General features: G+C 39.1%; 1 protein-coding gene across 1 annotated transcript in view; it reads right to left on the bottom strand.

Annotated features, from left to right (window-relative positions):
• LOC133634058 (alpha-1,6-mannosylglycoprotein 6-beta-N-acetylglucosaminyltransferase B-like) overlaps positions 1-23,222 on the bottom strand; it is a 274,128-nt gene that overhangs the window by 31,412 nt on the left and 219,494 nt on the right. Inside the window, 1 exon segment of the mRNA XM_062027016.1 lies at positions 15,156-15,287. Coding sequence (XP_061883000.1) covers positions 15,156-15,287 — 132 coding nt within the window.

The raw sequence follows: 23,222 nt of genomic DNA, 5'->3' as shown, positions 1-23,222 counted from the left end.
TATATTTACATCTAACACAATTTCCCAACTCATATGGAAACGGGGTTTGTACAACGATCATGACAGTCCGACCACAAAGAGGGCGGGTGGTCTAATGTCTCTAAGCTCACAAGTTGGTTTTAAAATAACTCAGATGGTGCCGTGCGTCATAGCGCTCTTGTCGCCAGACTCTTATTATTCCATCCTCAATCTGTGTTTGCAGCTGAGACCACCTACACATTTAGCAAATGGCTTAAGCGATGTATTAGTCAAGACTGGGAATATCTTATTCCCACGCCAACAAACCAAATCAGTACACAGAAAGTGTGAAGGTTCAAAAAAGCCACGATACATGCATCTGTACTGAACCGATCGATACACTGGTCTTAGTTCACTAGCACAAAGTTTACATTTTTATTTGACCAACTTTCGACAATCTGCGCTCGGGTTTCAGGAGCTTCTGCATTGACACAAATGCTGATATTAATTAATTACTAAGGATGAGAATATTTTCTTGTGCGGAAGCCAAGGGGTGCTTGATTACTCAACTGCAGAGGGTACCAGAAGTCTTTGAAGAGTGAAGCTTTGATTTCTACCCATATATATATATACATACATACATACATATATATATATATGTATATACATACATACATACATATATATATATATATGTATATACATACATACATATATATATATATATATGTATATACATACATACATATATATATATATATATATATATATATATATATATATATATATATATATATATATATATATATATATATATATATATATATATATATATATATATATATATACACACAACACATACATACATACATACATACATACATACATACATACATATATACATACATATATACATACATATATATATATATACATACATACATACATACATACATACATACATACATACATACATACATACATACATACATACATACATACATACATACATATATATATATATATATATATATATATATATATATATATATATATATATATATATATATATATATATATATATATATATATATATATATATATATATATATATATATATATACACAAAAAGTATGCAACATAATAAAGATGAAAATATAGTTCTATGTGTTAGGACCTCCGTCACTCATCGAAGGTTACTTTACTGTGGCTCTCCTGTTTTCTTTTTGTCATTTTCTGGACACTACACATGTTGTGTTTTTTTTTTTGTTGCAAGCAGTAAATCCACTCTAAAAGCTTTCTGTCCTACTCCTCACTTTCATAATCCACCCTGCAGCTACATTAGCTCTATTCATGTCAGCAGACATCAGAGCATTGGCCATTCTTTAGGGGTCAGTATTGTGTTTAAACTCCACAGTAGACGTCAGCTTTACAGATGCCACGTGTGCATTGCAGGCAGTGTGTGTTGAGGTATAGACATCTACCTGCACACACGGTAGTATAAGTCATTCATTCACTTGTTTAAGGGAATGGGTTAGCTGGAACCTATCCCAGCTGACTTTGGGCTTTCTGCTAATGACTAGGGTTGGGAATCTCAGGGTATCTGACGTGGTTTTGGTACACTTCCTGCTGGAACATTACTTGTTGGCAAACCTGTGAACATTTACATTTAAACATTTTGGGAGATTTCTGGGTAAAAGGGGTATTTAAAAAACATATTTTTGTCACAATTCTCTTAAATCGATAAAAATAAATTATTCATGACAGACGGGACTCAAACTCATGCCCGATATATCACAAGTGCGTGGAACTAACCCCTAAACCGGGGGTCAGCGAACTGCGACTCTTTAGCGCCGCCTTCGTGGCTCCTTGGAGCTTTTTGAAAAATGTATGAAAATGGAAAAATATATTTTTTGGTTTAATATGGTTTCTGTAGAAGGACAAACATGACGCAAACCTTCCTAATTGTTAGAAATCCCACTGTTTATATTAAACATGCTTCACTGACTGTATTTGGCGGGCGCCTTTTTGTCCTACTAATTTTGCCGGTCCTTGAACTCACCGTAGTTTGTTTACATGGACAACTTTCACCGACGCTGCCACAGTAAGATGTGTTTTATGCCACTACTTATTTGCCTCATTTGTCCACCAAACTTTTTATGCTGTGCGTGAATGCACAAAGGTGTGTTTTGTTGATGTTATTGACTTGTGTGGTGTGCTAATCAAGCATATCTGGTCATCGCACGACTGCATACTAATCGATGCTAACATGCTATTTAGGCTAGCTGTATGAACATATTGCATCATTATGCCTCGTTTGTAGGTATATTTGAGCTCCTTTAATTTCCTTTACTTATGTCCTCTGTGTATTTAATGTATATTTATATGTCTCATGGCACATTATCTGTGTGTATTATTGGCTGCATTTCTGTTTGTGTGCCGTGTTGTTCCAGACCACAGCAAATGTTAAACAGTTTGCAAAGATTGTAATAAATCCACTAGAAAAAAACAGCCTCACGTTTCCTTTAACTTGGACACACACATCTATACCTATCTATTGTAAGCCGGTCATTTCCAGGAGTTATCTAACCCTCTAAGAACCCTCCGTTTTACTAATGTTTTCAATGTTGTAAAAATGTGTAGAATAAATATCAAATTTCTGTCAACGAAGATTTGCGTTAGCCTGCGACAGTCATTTTGATAGTAGGCGATTTATACTGTAGCTAATAAAGACGCGTACATCATGTGTTGCCTTCATTCAAACACTTATATAATGCTTTTATTGTTTTGCGGCTCCAGACAGATATTTTGTATTTTTGGTCCAATACGGCTTTTTCAACATTTTGGGTTGCCGACCACAGCCCGAGGCCAAATGTAACATACAGTATTTGCAATTGAAATTACAGGACGTTGGATGGCAGTAGTGCACATAGGTTACTGTGTTGCCTCGTCAAAGAAACAGTCTTTGCCGTTAACTTGAATGTGGCCGTCTCGTTTTTTGTTGTGCCCTACAACGTGTTTATACCGTAAGTATTGCACTTATTACACACCAACTGTTTGATTATAACGTGCATCTTAGTTGTAGTTTTGATGAGCAAATTTGGGAGGGTTGAAATTGCCATGTAAAATCGCTAATCAGCAGGTGCCTTTTGAAAAGTGGAGACTTACTTTATGTTTGAGCATTTTTTATTAGTTATGCTTGCTTTGTTGACATGGAATATTGCAAAATTACAGAGAGGCAGTCTGACTGAGTCTTCTCTGAGTGCTGCTGGAGTGCTTGTTTCCCCGCTGAGTGTGTGCAACAGAATGTGCCGTCATGTGCAACAAAGGTATCAAAGTTCAACACCATTTGATTTTATGTTAATTGATATCCGGGTAGGTTATGGTCAGCTAAATCGTTTCCTTTGGCCCGCCACCCGCCAAAGGGTAGCTACACCATTCAACCATTTCCTACCGCATGTCCCTCTCGGGGTCGCGGGGGGTGCTGGAGCCTATCCCAGCTGCACTCTGGCGGAAGGCGGGGTACACCCTGGACAAGTCGCCACCTCATCACAGGGCCAACACAGATAGACAGACAACATTCACACTCACATTCACACACTAGCTACACAAATGTAATAAATATTCATTCTGTCCTCTTTCAATTGACGGCATGTCCGCAAAGCTGACTAGTTGCCATCCATCAAATGTGATATTTACCAATTTATATACGGGGGTATGGTGCTGCTCTTTTGTTTTTGTTTCCTTTTCAGACATACGGAAAAACAGGTAGGAACTAAAGTACAGGACTGTATAAGTAAATGACATTTTCTGGACTACCGTATTTCCTTGAATTGGCGCCGGGAATATGGTATTCGCATGCCTCGAATTACAACCGGGTCAAACTCGTTTCGCAAAATAATTAGCGCATGCTTGGCACTTCCGCCGGGTCAAATATGAGTCATTAAATGACTCCCGCCTCCTGGTGGTAGAGGGCGCTAGTGATCGTTCTTGCGACTGCTGGTACTGCAGAAGACCCGTGCAGCAGAAGAAGACAACCGGCAGCAAGAGTGCGCAGCCATTGTTTGCTTGGACTTTTACCATGGAGGATTACATATCTAAAATAAAACAGTTTTCTAAACTGGACTTTCAATCGAAGCAGGAGGTAATACTTAAAAGGAAGATCTCCATCGAGACAGAGAGACTTTTAAAACTGAAGAAAGATAAGAAAGACTTCTATATCGATGCTTTTCTTCAAAAGGAGCTGGCATGGACTCATTTATACCTAAAGGTAAGACAATAATAACGTTTTTTTTTATTAAATGTGCTTTTCATGATAAGGTAAGCGCCGGAGTGAGAAGAGGTTTTAAAATAATTAGCGCATGCTTGGCCATCCCGCAGGCTTCTGGTAAGCGCCGGAGTGACAGGAGGTTTTAAAGGCCTACTGAAACCCACTACTACCGACCACGCAGTCTGATAGTTTATATATCAATGATGAAATCTTAACATTATAACACATGCCAATACGGCCGGGTTAACTTATAAAGTGACATTTTAAATTTGCCGCTAAACTTCCGGTTCGAAACGCCTCTGAGGATGACGTATGCGCGTGACGTAACCCGGGGAACACGGATATGCCTTCCACATTGAAGCCAATACGAAAAAGCTCTGTTTTCATTTCATAATTCCACAGTATTCTGGACATCTGTGTTCGTGAATCTGTTGCAATCATGTTCTTTGCATTATGGAGAAGGAAGCTGAGCAAGCAAAGAACAAAGTTGTCGGTGCGAAATGGACGTATTTTTCGAACGTAGTCAGCAACAACAGTACACAGCCGGCGCTTCTTTGTTTACATTCCCGGAAGATGCAGTCAAGATGGAAGAACTCGGATAACAGAGACTCTAACCAGGAGGACTTTTGACTTCGATACACAGACGCCTGTAGAGAACTGGGACAACACAGACTCTTACCAGGATTACTTTGATTTGGATGACAAAGACGCAGACGTGCTACTGTGAGTATGCAGCTTTGGCTTCTAAACATTTGATCGCTTGACCGTATGTGCGCAACTTTTTTTTGCGTATGTACGTAACTTTTTAAAAATATATAAGCTTTATGAACCTTGGGTTAGGTGAACGGTCTTTTGGGCTGAGTGATTGTGTGTGTTGATCAGGTGTTTGAATTGTATTGGCGTGTTCTATGGAGCTAGGAGCTAGCAGAGGAGCTAGGAGCTAGCATAACAAACACGCAGGTGTTTTTATGCAGGATTAATTTGTGGCATATTAAATATAAGCCTGGTTGTGTTGTGGCTAATAGAGTATATATATGTCTTGTGTTTATTTACTGTTGTAGTCATTCCCAGCTGAATATCAGGTCACCCCCGGCTCTCACAGCATCTTCCCTATCTGAATAGCTTCAACTCCCCACTAGTCCTTCACTTGCACTTTACTCATCCACAAATCTTTCATCCTCGCTCAAATTAATGGGGAAATTGTCGCTTTCTCGGTCCGAATCTCTCTCACTTCATGCGGCCATCATTGTAAACAATAGGGAACTTTGCGTATATGTTCAACTGACTACGTCACGCTACTTCCGGTAGGGGCAAGCCTTTTTTTTATCAGATACCAAAAGTTGCAATCTTTATCGTCGTTGTTCTATACTAAATCCTTTCAGCAAAAATATGGCAATATCGCGAAATGATCAAGTATGACACATAGAATAGATCTGCTATCCCCGTTTAAATAAAAAAAAATTCATTTCAGTAGGCCTTTAAATTAATTAGCGCCCCTGCGGCTATTCAAGGAAATACGGTATAGAGCGCATCGGTTTATAAGTCGCACCCACTAAATTTGAAGGGAAAAACCTATTTTTCCATATATTAGTATATACATTTAGAAAAATAAGTCGCAGGTATATACCTTGCGAAATGAGTTATTTACACAGAAAGATTCTATAAATGTTTATTTACATCCCTTAATTGTTTCCAAACGTTGCCTGTAACACGGCAGTAAAACGGATAATCAAACAAAACAGAAGTCATCGTCAGGGACCCACAAGCTGCGGAAGCCAGCACTCCAATCAGCTAAACAGACACAATAACTCCACGGTGACGTTTTGGTGAATTTACTTAGAAAATTGTGAAACTGAAACAATACAAAAAGAATGCCGTAAGTTAATACTACTAACACAGACACTTGTAAACGCTTGATTACATTAAGATCACAAGTACAAATATGCATGAAACACTCCTACAGACATTACACATGGGGCGGTTTAGTAAATATAAACAGTTGTATTTATATTTTAAGACTTACAAAGGTTGCTTGGTGTGATAAAGAATCCATACGAGTAGAAACACCATGGACAACTAGAAAATTTGTGGTATCATCCAAAACTAATGTAAAGCATCCAAACAGAAGAATAAGTGATTATTAAATTTTAACAGAAGTGTGGATAGAACATGTTAAAAGAGAAAGTAAGCAGATATTAACAGTAAACGAACAAGTAGATTAAACATTCATTTTCTACCACTTGTCCTTAATAATGTTGACAAAATAATAGAATGACACAATATGTTACTGCATACGTCAGCAGCTAAATTAGGAGCCTTTGTTTGTTTACTTACTACTAAAAGACAAGTTGTCTTGCATGTTCACTATTTTATTTAAGGACAAACTTGCAATAATAAACATATGTTTAATGTACCCTAAGATTTTTTGTTAAAATAAAGCCAATAATGCAATTTTTTGTGGTGCCCTTTATTTAGAAAAGTACCGAAAAGTATCGAAATAATTTTGGTACCGGTACCAAAATATTGGTATCGGGACAACACTAACAATGGATTCAATGGGAGTCGCTCTGTTCCGTATATAAAGCACTGTAAAACATCCAAAAACTCTCCATCATCGTCTTGTATACACGCTAATGTAGCAACAGACACATTCATAATAACATGTATATTTATGTATTTTGCTCATTTTAAGAATACCGCGTATTAGGAAAGAATGATGATTCCAAACCTTATACATATTAACCTGAATTTAAGTAGGATGAGCTACAAGTACCGAAAAGTAGAGATGTCCTATAATGGCTTTTTTGCCGATATCCGATATTCCGATATTGTCCAACTCTTAATTACCGATTCCGATATCAACCGATACCGATATATACAGTCGTGGAATTAACACATTATTATGCCTAATTTTGTCGTGATGCCCCGCTGGATGCATTAAACAATGTAACATGGTTTTCCAAAATAAATCTACTCAAGTTATGGAAAAAAATGCCAACATGGCACTGCCATAATTATTTTTGAAGTCACAAAGTGCATTATTTTTTTTAACATGCCTCAAAACACCAGCTTGGAATTTGAGACATGCTCTCCCTGAGAGAGCATGAGGAGGTTGAGGTGTGCAGTGTTGGGGGGTGGGGGGTGTATATTGTAGCGTCCCGGTAGAGTTAGTGCTGCAAGGGGTTCTGGGTATTTGTTCTGTTGTGTTTATGTTGTGTTACGGTGCGGATGTTCTCCTAAAATGTGTTTGTCATTCTTGTTTGGTGTGGGTTCACAGTGTGGCGCATATTTGTAACAGTGTTAAAGTTGTTTATACGGTTACCCTCAGTGTGACCTGTATGGCTGTTGACCAATTATGCCTTGCTTTCACTTGTGTGTGTGAAAAGCAGTAGATATTATGTGACTGGGCGGGCACGCAAAGGCAGTGCCTTGAAGGTTTATTGGCGCTCTGTACTTCTCTCTACGTCCGTGTACACAGCTGCGTTTTAAAAAGTCATAAATGTAACTTTTTTTAAACCGATACCAATAATTTCTGATACTACATTTTAAAGCATTTATCGGCCGATAATATCGGACATCCCTGCCGAAAAGTATCGAAATAATTTTGGTACCGGTACCAAAATATTAGTATCGGGTCAACACTAGTCCAGACACAACACAACAACATGGACATCCTAGGGGAACATAAAACAATAGCGATTAAAAGCAGCTCCAAACCCCAGAACACCTGATTTGTCATGCTTCTCAGCTCTGCAAGGCTTATTGATGAGGCAGACTTGGCATGGAGGGTGCCATGGAGACCCTTCGACCTTCAACAATTGGCCAAGTTTTGTGCAAAAACAACCGCGCTTAAGAACATGGTTCAATACATTAATGCAAAGAGGCAGACAAGAGTGAAAGAAAGGAACGCTACGAGACAGGCAGACGGGAGCGTAGCAAGACAGACAGTTAGGCAGTTAGGCAGTTAGGCACAAATGCATGCTCAGTAAATGCTAACGAGGGAGAAGACTGCGCTGGATTATAGAGTCATGCTGAAGGACAGCCGTGTGTTACGCGCTCGGGTGAAAAGGAGCCTGTAATGCATTTTGCAAATCCTCACCTGGACACTCATCTTTATGTACAAACCCCATTTCCATATGAATTGGGAAATTGTGTTGGATGTAAATATAAACGGAATACAATGATTTGCAAATCCTTTTCAACCCATATTCAATTGAATGCACTACAAAGACAAGATATTTGATGTTCAAACTCATAAACTTTATTTTTTTTTTGCAAATAATAATAACTTAGAATTTCATGGCTGCAACACGTGCCAAAGAAGTTGGGAAAGGCCATGTTCACCACTGTGTTACATGGCCTTTCCTTTTAACAACACTCAAACGATTGGGAACTGAGGAAACTAATTGTTGAAGCTTTGAAAGTGGAATTCTTTCCCATTCTTGTTTTATGTAGAGCTTCAGTCGTTCAACAGTCCGGGGTCTCCGCTGTCGTATTTTACGCTTCATAATGTGCCAAACATTTTAGATGGGAGACAGGTCTGGACTGCAGGCGGGCCAGGAAAGTACCCGCACTCTTTTTTTTACGAAGCCACACTGTTGTAACACGTGCTGAATGTGGCTTGGCATTGTCTTGCTGAAATAAGCAGGGGCGTCAATGAAAAAGACGGCGCTTAGATGGCAGCATATGTTTTTCCAAAACCTGTATGTACTTTTCAGCATTAATGGTGCCTTCACAGATGTGTAAGTTACCCATGCTTTGGGCACTAATGCACAGCCCTTACCATCACAGATGCTGGCTTTTGAACTTTGCGTCGATAACAGTCTGGATGGTTCGCTTCCCCTTTGGTCCGGATGACACGATGTCGAATATTTCCAAAAACAATTTGAAATGTGGACTCGTCAGACCACAGAACACTTTTCCACTTTGCATGAGTCCATCTTAGATGATCTCGGGCCCAGAGAAGCCGGCGGCGTTTCTGGATGTTGTTGATAAATGGCTTTCGCTTTGCATAGTAGAGCTTAAACTTGCACTTACAGATGTATCGACGAACTGTATTTAGCGACAGTGGTTTTCTGAAGTGTTCCTGAGCCCATGTGATGATATCCTCTAGAGATAATCATTGTATTCCGTTTATATTTACATCTAACACAATTTCCCAACTCATATGGAAACGAGGTTTGTATTTGAAGCAATTGCTGTGTGTACATCCCTCCTCTTGCAAACACTAATTGTCACATGGTGTTAAAGAAAGCACAAATCAAGACGGCAAACAGTAACGGAGGACTGCTGGCCTCAGCAAGCAATTAGAAGCCGACTGCTGCGTGCTGACATATGGTCTGGGGCAAATGCTATTTCGTGTGTGTGAGTGAGAGAGACACATTTTACGTAAAAGAAACAGCAAACCCGAATGTGTTTTGAGGGGGGAAATAAGCTCCTCCTGTAATGCTTATAATTGGATTTTAAAAATACATGTCATGGCTTTCTGTGCTCACTGTTGTTTGCTTCCGGATATGTCCCGGCAGAGGACATTTAAAAAAAAAAAAAATTTCCCTCCCCTTTTCTCTCTCTTTGCTCATCTGCACACACACCTTCACTTTTATTTGCATATTCCATCTCTGTTGTATTTGCATTTGGCCTGCAGCCACATGACATGCAGTCTAATGCATTTCTACAAAAGAACAAACGTCATGTTCTCCCATTGTACACAAGTGATGGACACAGCTTAGGAAAGTGGAGCACGGGAGGCTGCGAAGGAACTGAGCCAGACTGGTCTAATGTTTATGTGTGTATAATTTGTAAATCTTTTTACACTGACACTTTCAATTCCTGTTTTTTGTGCATTTTGTGTTTTGTTCCCCTGGTCCAGGGGTGGGCAATTAATTTTTACCGGGGGCCGCATGAGCAACCCGAGCACTGCTGGAGGGCCACATCGACAATATTTCAATTAAATTTTGCTCAATATTATTTTTGATATGTACCGTAAGATAAATAATAATAATAATAATAATTAATAATAATAGTAATACTTCAACATAGTGTATGTAACAGCATTCTGTGACTAATATAAATAAATTAACATTAATAATAAATGACAGTAAAATAAGCACACGTATGACTGAGGAGTCATAGTGTAACTTTGTGTGATGTTTGAGTTGTCCGACTTTTTGTGTGGCCATAAACGCACCAGTGGTTTAGTGCTATGCGTGTTGGTGACAGATGACAAGTTGGTTTTGGCCTGGTTTGTACGGCAGAAAATGACTAGTTTTTCGAGATAGAAGTGTTTTACTTATGTTTTTGGTGTGGTTATGGCCGAATATAAACAGTTTTGCTCAATAAAGTGATCGATATAATTCCTGGCCTCGAAGCATCTCGATAGACGTTACAATAATTGAACGGTGTTCAATTGAACGGTGTTGACGAACACCGTTAGGGCCGCTTGTTGTCACTGTCACTCAAAGTTGCATTGCAAAATTACATAGAATAAATATGTTTATTTTGTTTAGAATTCAGATGGGATTTGATTTGTTGCGCGGCATATATTTGCTGCGCGCAGCAGACGCTTGAGCAGTGCGCAATTGCGCAGGCACGCACCTTAGAGGGAACGTTGCTTGGCAGTCCATGTCTTGTTGGAAACACGCCATTCTTCATCAACTTTTCTCTTTTTAGCGTCTCGGGTGTAAACCGTGCATCACTTGTCGCTGCATGTGCACCTTCACTCGCAGGTTACACACTGACACACGCCCATAAATAATAATTTTCAAAATAAAAGCAGCACAGTTGTATTGCGCGCACGACATAGATGTTTTTTCAACTTTATTTTGTAATTAATGATTGCAGCTGTTCACATTCACTCACAATCACGCACACGCATACGTCCACACGGAAGTAATACAAATAACGATTTTCAAAACAAAAGCAGCACCGTTGTATTGCACACTCGACATAGATACTTTTTAAAATTTATTTTGTAATTTATAATTGGCCTCACGCGGGCCGGACAGGGACGCACAAAGGGCCGGATGCGGCCCGCGGGCCGCAGAATGCCCAGGTCTGCCCTGGTCTCATGACTGCAGTGGCCTACTTTCCAAGATATTCCGGCGCTTTAAGGATGCCAAAAGCTGTTAGGCACACCCCTGCGTACACGCTTACACAGGCAGGCACCTACACGTTATAGTCATCCTAATGATATTGTTCTTGGCAGCCATGTTATCTTCTGTCTTGTAGCGTATGTTGAGGCACAATGGCCCCACAGTTGAATGAGGACAGGAAGAGGAACTGCACTTTTTTTTTTTTTAGAAATGTTGCCTATTGTTCACAATCATGACGAACAAGAAAACAGATGTCTTTTTTGTTTTTTAATTGAGGTTTTACAGATGATAAAAAATGCTTTGAAGATGCCGCCAATGGGAGTCACCCTTGAAGCCTCTAAAACCTCCATCAACGTTTTGTATACACACCGCTATATACAAACCCCGTTTCCATATGAGTTGGGAAATTGTGTTAGATGTAAATATAAACGGAATACGATGATTTGCAAATCATTTTCAACCCATATTCAGTTGAATATGCTACAAAGACAACATATTTGATGTTCAAACTGATAAACATTTTTTTTGTGTGCAAATAATCATTAACTTTAGAATTTGATGCCAGCAACACGTGACAAAGAAGTTGGGAAAGGTGGCAATAAATACTGATAAAGTTGAGGGATGCTCATCAAACACTTATTTGGAACATCCCACAGGTGAACAGGCAAATTGGGAACAGGTGGGTGCCATGATTGGGTATAAAAGTAGATTCCATGAAATGCTCAGTCATTCACAAACAAGGATGGGGCGAGGGTCACCACTTTGTCAACAAATGCGTGAGCAAATTGTTGAACAGTTTAAGAAAAACCTTTCTCAACCAGCTATTGCAAGGAATTTAGGGATTTCACCATCTACGGTCCGTAATATCATCAAAGGGTTCAGAGAATATGGAGAAATCACTGCACGTAAGCAGCTAAGCCCGTGACCTTCCATCCCTCAGGCTGTACTGCATCAACAAGCGACATCAGTGTGTAAAGGATATCACCACATGGGCTCAGGAACACTTCAGAAACCCACTGTCAGTAACTACAGTTGGTCGCTACATCTGTAAGTGCAAGTTAAAACCGTTTATCAACAACACCCAGAAATGCCGTCGGCTTCGCTGGGCCTGAGCTCATCTAAGATGGACTGATACAAAGTGGAAAAGTGTTCTGTGGTCTGACGAGTCCACATTTCAAATTGTTTTTGGAAACTGTGGACGTTGTGTCCTCCGGACCAAAGAGGAAAAGAACCATCTGGATTGTTATAGGCGCAAAGTTGAAAAGCCAGCATCTGTGATGGTATGGGGGTGTATTAGTGCCCAAGACATGGGTAACTTACACATCTGTGAAGGCACCATTAATGCTGAAAGGTACATACTGTACAGGTTTTGGAGCAACATATGTTGCCATCCAAGCAACGTTACCATGGATGCCCCTGCTTATTTCAACAAGACAATGCCAAGCCACGTGTCACATTAATGTGGCTTCATAGTAAAAGAGTGCGGGTACTAGACTGGCCTGCCTGTAGTCCAGACCTGTCTCCCATTGAAAATGCGTGGCGCATTATGAAGCCTAAAATACCACAACGGAGACCCCCGACTGTTGAACAACTTAAGCTGTACATCAAGCAAGAATGGGAAATAATTCCACCTGAGAAGCTTAAAAAATGTGTCTCCTCAGTTCCCAAACGTTTACTGAGTGTTGTTAAAAGGAAAGGCCATGTAACACAGTGGTGAACATGCCCTTTCCCAACTACTTTGGCACGTGTTTCAGCCATGAAATTCTAAGTTAATTATTATTTGCAAAAAAAAAAAAAAGTTTATGAGTTTGAACATCAAATATCTTGTCTTTGTAGTGCATTCAATTGAATATGGGTTGAAAAGGATTTGCAAATCATTGTATTTCGTTTATATTTACATCTAACACAATTTCCCAACTCATATGGAAACGGGGTTTGTATAATGTAGGAACAGACACGTTCATAACAATATGTAATATGTTCAATATTTACCGGTATTTAAAAATTTTTTTTGTCCTGTCCAGCTTCTCAGGCAAATCATATTGTTGATGTAGATGCCCATATCGGCTGTACAGATTTACTTCTCTTGTTGCCTTATTTGTATTTGACTTTATTAAATGGATTTATATTATTATTTGGTGCAGCCGGGCCGGAGCAGGAGGAGATAGAAAGAGGAAAAAAAGGAATACAGAGGGGGAAATTGTGGAGGCAAGAGGGGGATAAGACAGAGAGACAACAACAACAACAGCAAACACAACAATAACAACAACAATAAAACACCATCAGCAAATACGACATGTACAAATATGATGGTAAAAGTGATAGCAAAGAAGCAGTTAGTGAAATAAATAATAACACAGAAATGACAATGAGCATTATTACACTACAAATGGAGCAATACAAATACCAATAGAAATAGCACTATTAATAATGAATAATAACAATAATTATTCAATTATATTTTATTATTCTATTATCAACAATGCAATTGTTCAAATGCAGCATTTTATTTTAATTATTTGAATCAATTCCGGGACTGATTTCCGTTTCCATAGCAGCACACGTCTGACTTCCAGCACTAATGTGTGTTCCTACTTCAGGATACAAACAGCTTGTGTGTCTTCTAATCATGGCAGACTCGGCAACAGACGACAAAGACGACCATTTTTGGACAAATGAGGATTCACAACCTTATCTTTTTGAACCTGAGTGAACAGAGGATGAACTGCTGCTTCTAGAAGCCAGCACGAAGAAGTGGGTGAGACATTGGAGCAGATGGAAGCCGATAGAGTGAGGTGAAAGTCACTCTCGAAGCTGCAAATGTGGAATCTGGAGACAAGCTAATTCGACATAAATGCCGTTCTTACGCCAAATAAACCAGAAAAAAACATCTCCGACCAGCTGGACCAAAGAGACAACTGCGCAACAGCGCCTCAAAATGTGTTATCTGCTCCAGCCTAGTGGGTGGTCTTATTTTATGTGCCTCCACTTCGACAAGGTCTTTGCCCCGTAATCTTTTGTTGTACTTTTTAGCATTACAATACGAGTCTACTCACGGATTGAGGTCGAACTGTACCCTACTTTATATTTCAAATGGCAACAGCGGAGGATGAATGCTCCACATCAAAAGGATAAAGAAAAAGGAGCTTATTGACTACAGCGCGGACTACATCGTTGGACGTGCGCAAACTTTCGGGACTTTTGCAGATCCCAAATACTCTTCAGCAGTAAGAAAAGAAGGTTTTGCATAATATTGCGAAACAAAACGGCAGTTAATATGCCTACTAATAGGTGTCGTTTTGGGGTCCTTATACACACACACACACCATAATAATACCCTTATGTTGAAGCACAGTACGTCTGACTAGAGTAGCCCAAATGCTCCGACAATCCTTCAACACTTAAGTCGTACTAAAACACTTTGACAGATTTTTGAGCGCCACATGTAATGTTCTATATTCTCAATTAAACATCAACGTTTTGGTCTTGAAGTTTGGGTACTTGCTAGTGTCATTTATTGAACAGGCGTTAACCAGCAGTCCACACGTATCTCTTAAGTGTGACTGCCATCTACTGGTCCCACTTATCATTACACCATGTAACACAACCAGATTGAATACATTTATAAGGCACATTATTGATTTCTGAGAACATTTAAGGATTTTTAGTGCGCCTTGTCGTCCGAAAAATACGGTATATACTTTGAACAGGCACAATAGAAATCGTTTTGTTGAAAAACTCAAAATGGAACATAGTGCCAGGTTTTACGATATTTTTTACAACAACAAAATTCCCACACTAATAAATTAAAAAAAAAAAGGCACTCCACTACTAACTTGTGTTTCTTGAGTGAGAGCCCCATGTGCTGCTTCATCTGCCGCAGGCCATGGTAGTCCGTATAGATGAGGTCAAAAGGCAGAGGGGCAGTTATTGGGCAGCTGCCTCTGCCGGGGGGCACGCCGAGGAAGCTGCAACAAACACACACATCAATATAAGCTGGAGAAACACGGTGGGAGAGCAAAGTATAAGAATAAATAGAAATAAGAATTCATTATTAGTGGGGATGATCAGATATTGAATGGATATCGGTGCGATATCTGCAAAAAAGAAGTATCATATTGTACTGTATCGGCTTGCATCTAAACTGATAAACATAAGGCGCAAGCAGTCCTGCAACGTGTTTCCTACTGCAAATCTGGACAGCCACTTAACATCTTCATGTCCTCCAATAAGCACACAAGTTAGGTCTTTTCTTGTATTTTAGTGAATTCATTTGCAAAAGGTAAACATGGTAGGAGCTAGCAGATACACAACAGCTAAGCCCACTATAGCACACAAGCTAGACGTAAAGTGTCCTTAATTTTACAATATAATATCTAAGGCCCTATCTACATTAAGCCGGATAACCCCTTAAACAAATAATTATTTAGCCTAAGCACCGTGTCAGCCACACTAAATCATCGTTTAAGGTCCCCCTCCTTGGATAATTTTTTACACGGGTAAGTGCGCCGTGTATTTCTTGAATCTCCGGCTCTTAGCTTTCTATGGACTCATTGGTTGTTTACAAAGTGAGTTCGGAGAGTAAGTGACGCCAGAAAGACAGCGCCCCACTTTCACAATATTATGTCAGACCCACTCGACGTCCATTGCATCGGGGGGCGGGGGGGTCATATTATGCGGTCCTCTCCAAGGTTTCTCATAGTCATTCACATCGACGTCCTACTGGGTTGTGAGTTTTTCCTTGCCCTTATGTGGGCTCTGTACCGCGGATGTCGTTGTGGCTCGTGCAGCCCTTTGAGACACTTGTGATTTAGGGCTATATAAATAAACATTGATTGAATGATTGAATATAAAATATGTTTTTGTTAACATGTTGAAAGTATTTCATAAAAATACAAGCACGTAGTGTTGTCCCGATACCAATTTTGGTACCGGTACCAGTACCAAAATGTGTGTCGGTACTTTTGTAAATAAAGGGGACCACAAAAATGTCATTATTGGCTTTATTTTAACAACAAATCTTAGGGTACATTAAACATATGTTTCTTATTATATTGAACATACAAGACAACTAACAAACAAAGACTCCTAATTACTCTTCTGACATACAGTATGCAGTAACATATTGTGTCATTTTCCATTCTATTATTTTGTCAACATTATTAAGAACGAGTGGTAGAAAATGAATTATTAATCTACTTGTTCATTAACTGTTAATATCTGCTTACTTTCTGTTTCAACATGTTCTATCTACACTTCTGTTCAAATGTAATAATCACTTATTCTTCTCTTGTTTGATACTTTACATTCGTTTTGGATGATACCACAAATTTGGGTATCAATCCGATACCAAGTCGTTACAGGATCATACATTGGTCATATTCAAAGTCCTCATGTGTCCAGGGACATATTTCCTGACTTTATAAACATAATATAAATTACAAATAAACGAAAGAAGATGTTGTGATGGCAAAAAATATCGACGTAATCATAGTAGTATCGAGTAGATACACTACTGTACTTGGTATCATTACAGCGGATGTAAGGTGTCGAGCCACCAATGGTGTTTGTTTACATTTTGACGCCGGTGAGCTACGGTGTGTAGTGAAGCATGTTTATCTATTCCTCGTCCTGCAGGGATGATACACATACATAAACTATGTTTTGTTAAAAGTATTTCATAAAAATACAAGCACGTTTAACGCATATGGAAGTTGGTGTAACACCTTATTCTCATGACCTACATTGACTGGAATCAGACAAGATCCACAGTAGTGCTGATAAGTTCCACAAGTTCGAATTTACATTGTGGAGGAAAAAAAAGTCCAACACCACATGAAAGTGGTTGGTTTTTAGCTTCTGATGTGTCCAAGTTCCATACCCTTTTTTTTATACCCTTTTACAAGAAATACATTGGAGTGAACTCTGTGGCTCGCTAACTTTCTGAGACCCTTATTCTGTTAGCACAGGCAGGATGGTGAAGACCGGAACTGTCGAATACGAAGAGTCTGTTGAAATTAAAAATGCTTCTTGCCTTCTTTCCGGTCTTTTTTTCTTCTTCATACTGCGCCATTGATATTTAGATCTATTTTTTTTTAATGCCTGGCGATCCACCTAATGGGCACCCCAGCACCAGACTGTCCAGGAGCTTCCCGGTCCAGGCCCGGGAGGGAGGAGATTCCTCAGGGGACGCCCCCTCAACTTAACAGGAGCATGCTCTGACTTTGCAGGGTGTGCATGTAGGAAGACATACCCAAGACTGACAGAATTAGAATCATCTTGCAAACTATTTTTTTCACTTAATTCTGCATTCCGCTCACAGTGACTTAATAATTTGGCTTTCGAGTGATAGGCTTTTAATTAGCGACTAAATAAATGATTAGTCCACTAATTGGATTATGAAGCCTATTCACTGGCTCTAATTTAGCCACCAGCTTTTAAATTCAGATAGAGATATGTTTAGCCATAACAATAAAGATTACGAGTTAATTCGGAAATTTTTATTCATACTGTAACTGTGCTGCTCTTTAGGCTGTTACAAAAATAAAAACAACTCTAAACATTGGCCCAAAATGCTGCTAAAAAAAGTATTTATCAATGTTTTATGGAAAAAAACAAAAACTAGTCAAAATAGTAGCAATAAAAACAAACAAAAAAACTCTAAAGCTATCTAGTTTCCATAAAAAGTGCATTTTGAAATAATTAAGTGAAAACCTTAAGACAAGTATGAATACACATTTTTAGCTAGCGAGGTGACAAGCTAACTATTTCCACAAGGAGTCAGAGACCGCCAGATGCCTCCACTTTAAAATGCTCCCGCAAACTGAATAAATTATTTGTATCTTTGACATGTTAAGTGTGAAATGTTCACATACTTTCAACATTTACTGTTGTGATGTCGTTGCGCATGTCTGTTTTCGTTCGGAAAAACACGAGCAGTGACGTCACGGTTATTATCGACAAATGAATTTGTTGTTGACAAATATTAAACTTTTAAATAATAGTCCCTACTGGTGTTGTCCCAACACCAATATTTTGGTATTGGTACCGGTACTAAAATTATTTTGATACTTTTCTGTACTTTGATACTTTTCTAAATAAAGAAGACCACAAAAAACTGCATTATTGGCTTTATTTTAACCAAAAAATCTTAGGGTACATTAAACATATGTTTATTATTGCAAGTTTGTCCTTAAATAAAATAGTGAACATACAAGACAATTTGTCTTTTAGTAGTAAGTAAACAAACAAATGCTTCTAATTAGTCTGCTGACATATGCAGTAACATATTGTGTCATTTTCAATTCTATTATTTTGTCAAAATTATTAAGGACAAGTGGTAGAAAATGAATTATTCATCTACTTGTTCATTTACTGTTAATATCGGCTTACTTTCTCTTTTAACACAAATTTGGGTATCAATCTGATACCAAGTCGTTACAGGATCATACATTGGTCATATTCAAAGTCCTCATGTGTCCAGGGACATATTTCCTGACTTTATTAACATATTATACATTTTGAAAAAAGCATAAGAAGATGTTTTGATGACAAAAAATATCGACGTAATCATAGTAGTATCGACTAGATACGCTCTTGTACTTGGTATCATTACAGTGGATGTCAGGTGTAGATCCACCAATGGCGTTTGTTTACATTTTGACGCCGGTGAGCTACGGTGTGTAGTGAAGCATGTTTAGCTATTCCTCGTCCTGCAGGAATGATACTTGTAAGAAACTTACTTTATTTGTCAGCATGGAGGCGATGATTAGTGATTTAGAAGTCGCTAAAACACTGCAGACTGGGGCTGGACTTTAGCCGCTAGCTCGCTAGCCATGTCTTAAAGCACCTCTTCCTGAGGGCGTTTCAGTGTTATAACTTCACCTTTATCGTTAGTTTTTAAGCCAGAATGCGTCCGTTCTCCCTTTTCTGTCTACACACTATGTCTGTTTGTAAGTACTCCGTGATTGTGCACATGCTCCTCTGCTCGTAAACCAGCAATGACACAACGTGACTACGGGGGTTCGGGGTGGTGGTGGACCGGTACTTTTCAGAGGCGGTATAGTACCGAATATGATTCATTAGTATCGCGGTCCTATACTAATACAGTACAACTATTGTCCCTACATTGTTTTGTCATTAAAAGATGTCATCAACGCAGATTTTTAATTAGAATATTTGCAGTTCAGGGATGTGTTGTTTAAATTTTCTCTGTAGTTTTTGAACAGGGTATAAGCCCATTTTTCTATCAGACAGCATTCAGAAGAGTAGCGGTACTTTCAATCAAAGCGAAGCCAGAGGCCACCAGCCTTTGGCAAGGCATAACACAAACTAACAAGATGAAAAGAGGATTGATGAAGACGTGGGTCAGTGGTACTTTTGCAGCAGCATCAGCAGATGGCCAATGAATGGAGTGTGAGTGTGTACGTGTGTGTGTGTGTGTGTGTGTGTGTTCCTTCATATACACAGATGATGCCGACATGCCTCAGTAACAAAATGCATCAACTGTGACATGCATAGAGACACTGATTTGGTCTCTCTATATTGGCCTCACGTCTACAGAGATACATCTACAATTATACAGCACACTCACAGGTCACTTTGTGAGGTCTGATACAAAGGCAGTATCAAAAATCCTCCCTTTTCACCCATCACCATGATGCAGTGCAGTTAAAATCAATAAAACAACAAGAAATTACAGCAATGCCAGCAATTCCAAAACACACAAACATCATAGTCCTTTCATTTTCATTGACTTTGTTATTTTCTTTAAGGACATTGAAAGGCTGATGAAACCCCACTTAGAGGGGTCATATTTGGATTGCTTTTTCTACTTTTAAAAGACTTCCTTGAGGCCTTTAATCCCAGGAACACCAGACCTACCGTCAAGCATGGTGGTAGTAGTATTATGCTCTGGGCCTGTTTTGCTGCCAGTAGAACTGGTGCTTTACAGCAGTGGTTCTCAAATGGGGGTACGTGTACCCCTGGGGGTACTTGAAGGTATGCCAAGGGGTACTTGAGATTTTTTTTTAAATATTCTAAAAATAGCAACAATTAAAAAATCCTTTATAATTATATTTATTGAATAATACTTCAACAAAATATGAATGTAAGTTCATAAACTGAACATCAAATCAAGTAGGCTAGTCCATTCACTACAATGCAACAATGCAATATTCAGTGTTGACAGCTAGATTTTTTTGTGGACATGTTCCATAAATATTGATGTTAAAGATTTCTTATTTTGTGAAGAAATGTTTAGAATTAAGTTCATGAATCCAGATGGATCTCTATTACAATCCCCAAAGAGGGCACTTTAAGTTGATGATTACTTCTATGTATAGAAATCTTTATTTATAATTGAATCACTTGTTTATTTTTCAACAAGTTTTTAGTTATTTTTATTTTTTTCCAAATAGTTCAAGAAAGACCACTACAAATGAGCAATATTTTGCACTGTTATACAATTTAATAAATCAGAAACTGATAAAATAATGCTGTATTTTACTTCTTTATCTCTTTTTTTCAACCAAAAATGCTTTGCTCTGATTAGGGGGTACTTGAATTAAAAAAATGTTCACAGGGGGTACATCACTGAAAAAAGGTTGAGAACCACTGCTTTACAGAGAGTAAATGGGACAGTGAAAAAGGAGAATTACCGTATTTTCCGCACTATAAGGCGCACCGGATTATAAGGCGCACCTTCAACGAATGGCATATTTCAAAACTTTGCTCATATATAAGGCGCACCGGATTATAAGGCGCAACTATGCATCCATTATATGGAGCTGCGCTAAAGGGAATGTCAACAAAACAGTCAGATAGGTCAGTCAAACGTTATTAATAGATTACAAACCAGCGTTCTGACAACTCTGTTCACTCCCAAAATGAATAAACAGCTGATTTACTCGTGTTACGGTAAAGCAAACGTTAGTGCTATCACAATATAGTAACACTCGAAATAGTGCAGAGCAATAACAATATCAATAACTCAACATTGCTCAAACGTTAATGTCACCCAACAAAACACACAAAATAAACATGTAAAGCTCACTTTATGAAGTTATTCCTCATCCACAAATCCCTCGAATTCTTCTCCTTCAGTGTCCGAATTAAACAGTTGGGCGGACACGGCATCCAAAATGGCCGGCTCCGTCTCGTCAAAGTCGTCATTAATGGAGTCAGTGTCGCTGCTGTTGTCTAGCAGTTCAGTGACAATTCCTGCCTTCCTGAAAGCTCGGACCACAGTTGGGACTGATATATCAGCCCAGGCATTTACCATCCACTGGCAGATAGTGGCATATGTCGTCCGGCGCCGTCTCCCTGTCTTGGTGAGCGTGTGTTCGCCTTCTGTCATCCGTGTTCTACTGCGTGACTGATCGCCTTGAGTTTAAACTCTGCGTCGTAAGCGTGTCTCTTAATAGGAGCCATTTTGGGGTCTTTACATAAACACACAAATGGAAATGTCTTGCATGCACCACACGCTTCTTCTTCTTCTACGGGGGCAGCTGCTTACCATAGAAGAAGAACTTCTTCTTCTACGGGGGAAAAGAAGTTGGCGGCTGTTTACCGTAGTTGCGAGATCGAAACTTTATGAAAATTAAGTTTAGGTTTGTTGTGGCTCAATATTGGTCCATATATAAGGGGCACCGGATTATAAGGCGCACTGTCAGCTTTTGAGAAAATTGGAGGTTTTTAGGTGCGGTGCCTCCAAATTCTTCAGGACAACCTAAAATCATCAGCCCGGAGGTTGGGTCTTGGGCGCAGTTGAGTGTTCCAACAGGACAATGACCCCAAACACACGTCAAAAGTGGTAAAGGAATGCCTAAATCAGGCTAGAATTAAGGTTTTATAATGGCCTTCCCAAAGTCCTGACTTAAATGTGTGGACAATGCTGAAGAAACAAGTCCATGTCAGAAAACCAACAAATTTAGCTGAACTGCACCAATTTTGTCAAGAGGAGTGGTCAAAAATTCAACCAGAAGCTTGTTGATGGCTACCAAAAGCGCCTTATTGCAGTGAAACTTGCCAAGGGACATGTAAACAAATATTAACATTGCTGTATTTATACTTTTGACCCAGCAGATTTGGTCACATTTTCAGTAGACCCATAATAAATTCATAAAAGAACCAAACTTCATGAATGTTTTTTTGTGATCAACAAGTATGTGCTCCAATCACTCTATCACAAAAAAGTTGTAGAAATTATTGGAAACTCAAGACAGCCATGAAAATATGTTCTTTACAAGTGTATGTCAACTTTTGACCACAACTGTAAGTTCAAACTGTACACTACCTTGTATTAGAAATGGCAACAGCAGAGGATGCATGTGCATGCACGAGCCAGTCTGCCCCACAACAAGAGGATACAGAAAAAGAAGAAGCTTATTGACTACAGCGATGGACTACAATGGCAAACCCGCACAAAGCTCTTTGGGTAGACCTCTACAGGTACCCGATATGGAGATATCGGCTGATGTCACTTGATGGGAAAATGTCACAAGTTGGGCAAATTCCCAGCGGCTCGTTTAGAGGAAGTAAGAAGGAAGGCAAGATTGTTTTATAAATATATCTCAATGTCTCCATGGTTTGATTTCAAATTCAAGCAGATCCTGATACCTGACAACAGGTACCAAAAAAGGTGGTTTTGCATATTAAGTCCCCTTTAAGGAGTGTGCAACAAACAACAACATTCGTAGTTGGGGTCATTGAACTATCGACAATCGTCGCACATTAAACCCGAATCGTCCCTTCATGAGAGGGATGGGAGTTGAGTACTTTCAGTAAGACAGAGCTATTCAACTACATTGTTCTGGGGGCCATATTTACAGAATGCTGAGGATCGAGGTACAGAACTTCTCCCTACACTATTTTCTTTCTCCTACTGGTATCCTCTGTAGTAG

The sequence above is a fragment of the Entelurus aequoreus genome, linkage group LG18 (assembly GCF_033978785.1).
Source record: "Entelurus aequoreus isolate RoL-2023_Sb linkage group LG18, RoL_Eaeq_v1.1, whole genome shotgun sequence".
Lineage (NCBI taxonomy): Eukaryota > Metazoa > Chordata > Actinopteri > Syngnathiformes > Syngnathidae > Entelurus > Entelurus aequoreus.
The sequence above is the reverse complement of the archived record's forward strand: the minus strand, read 5'-3'. Positions and strand labels throughout refer to the sequence as shown.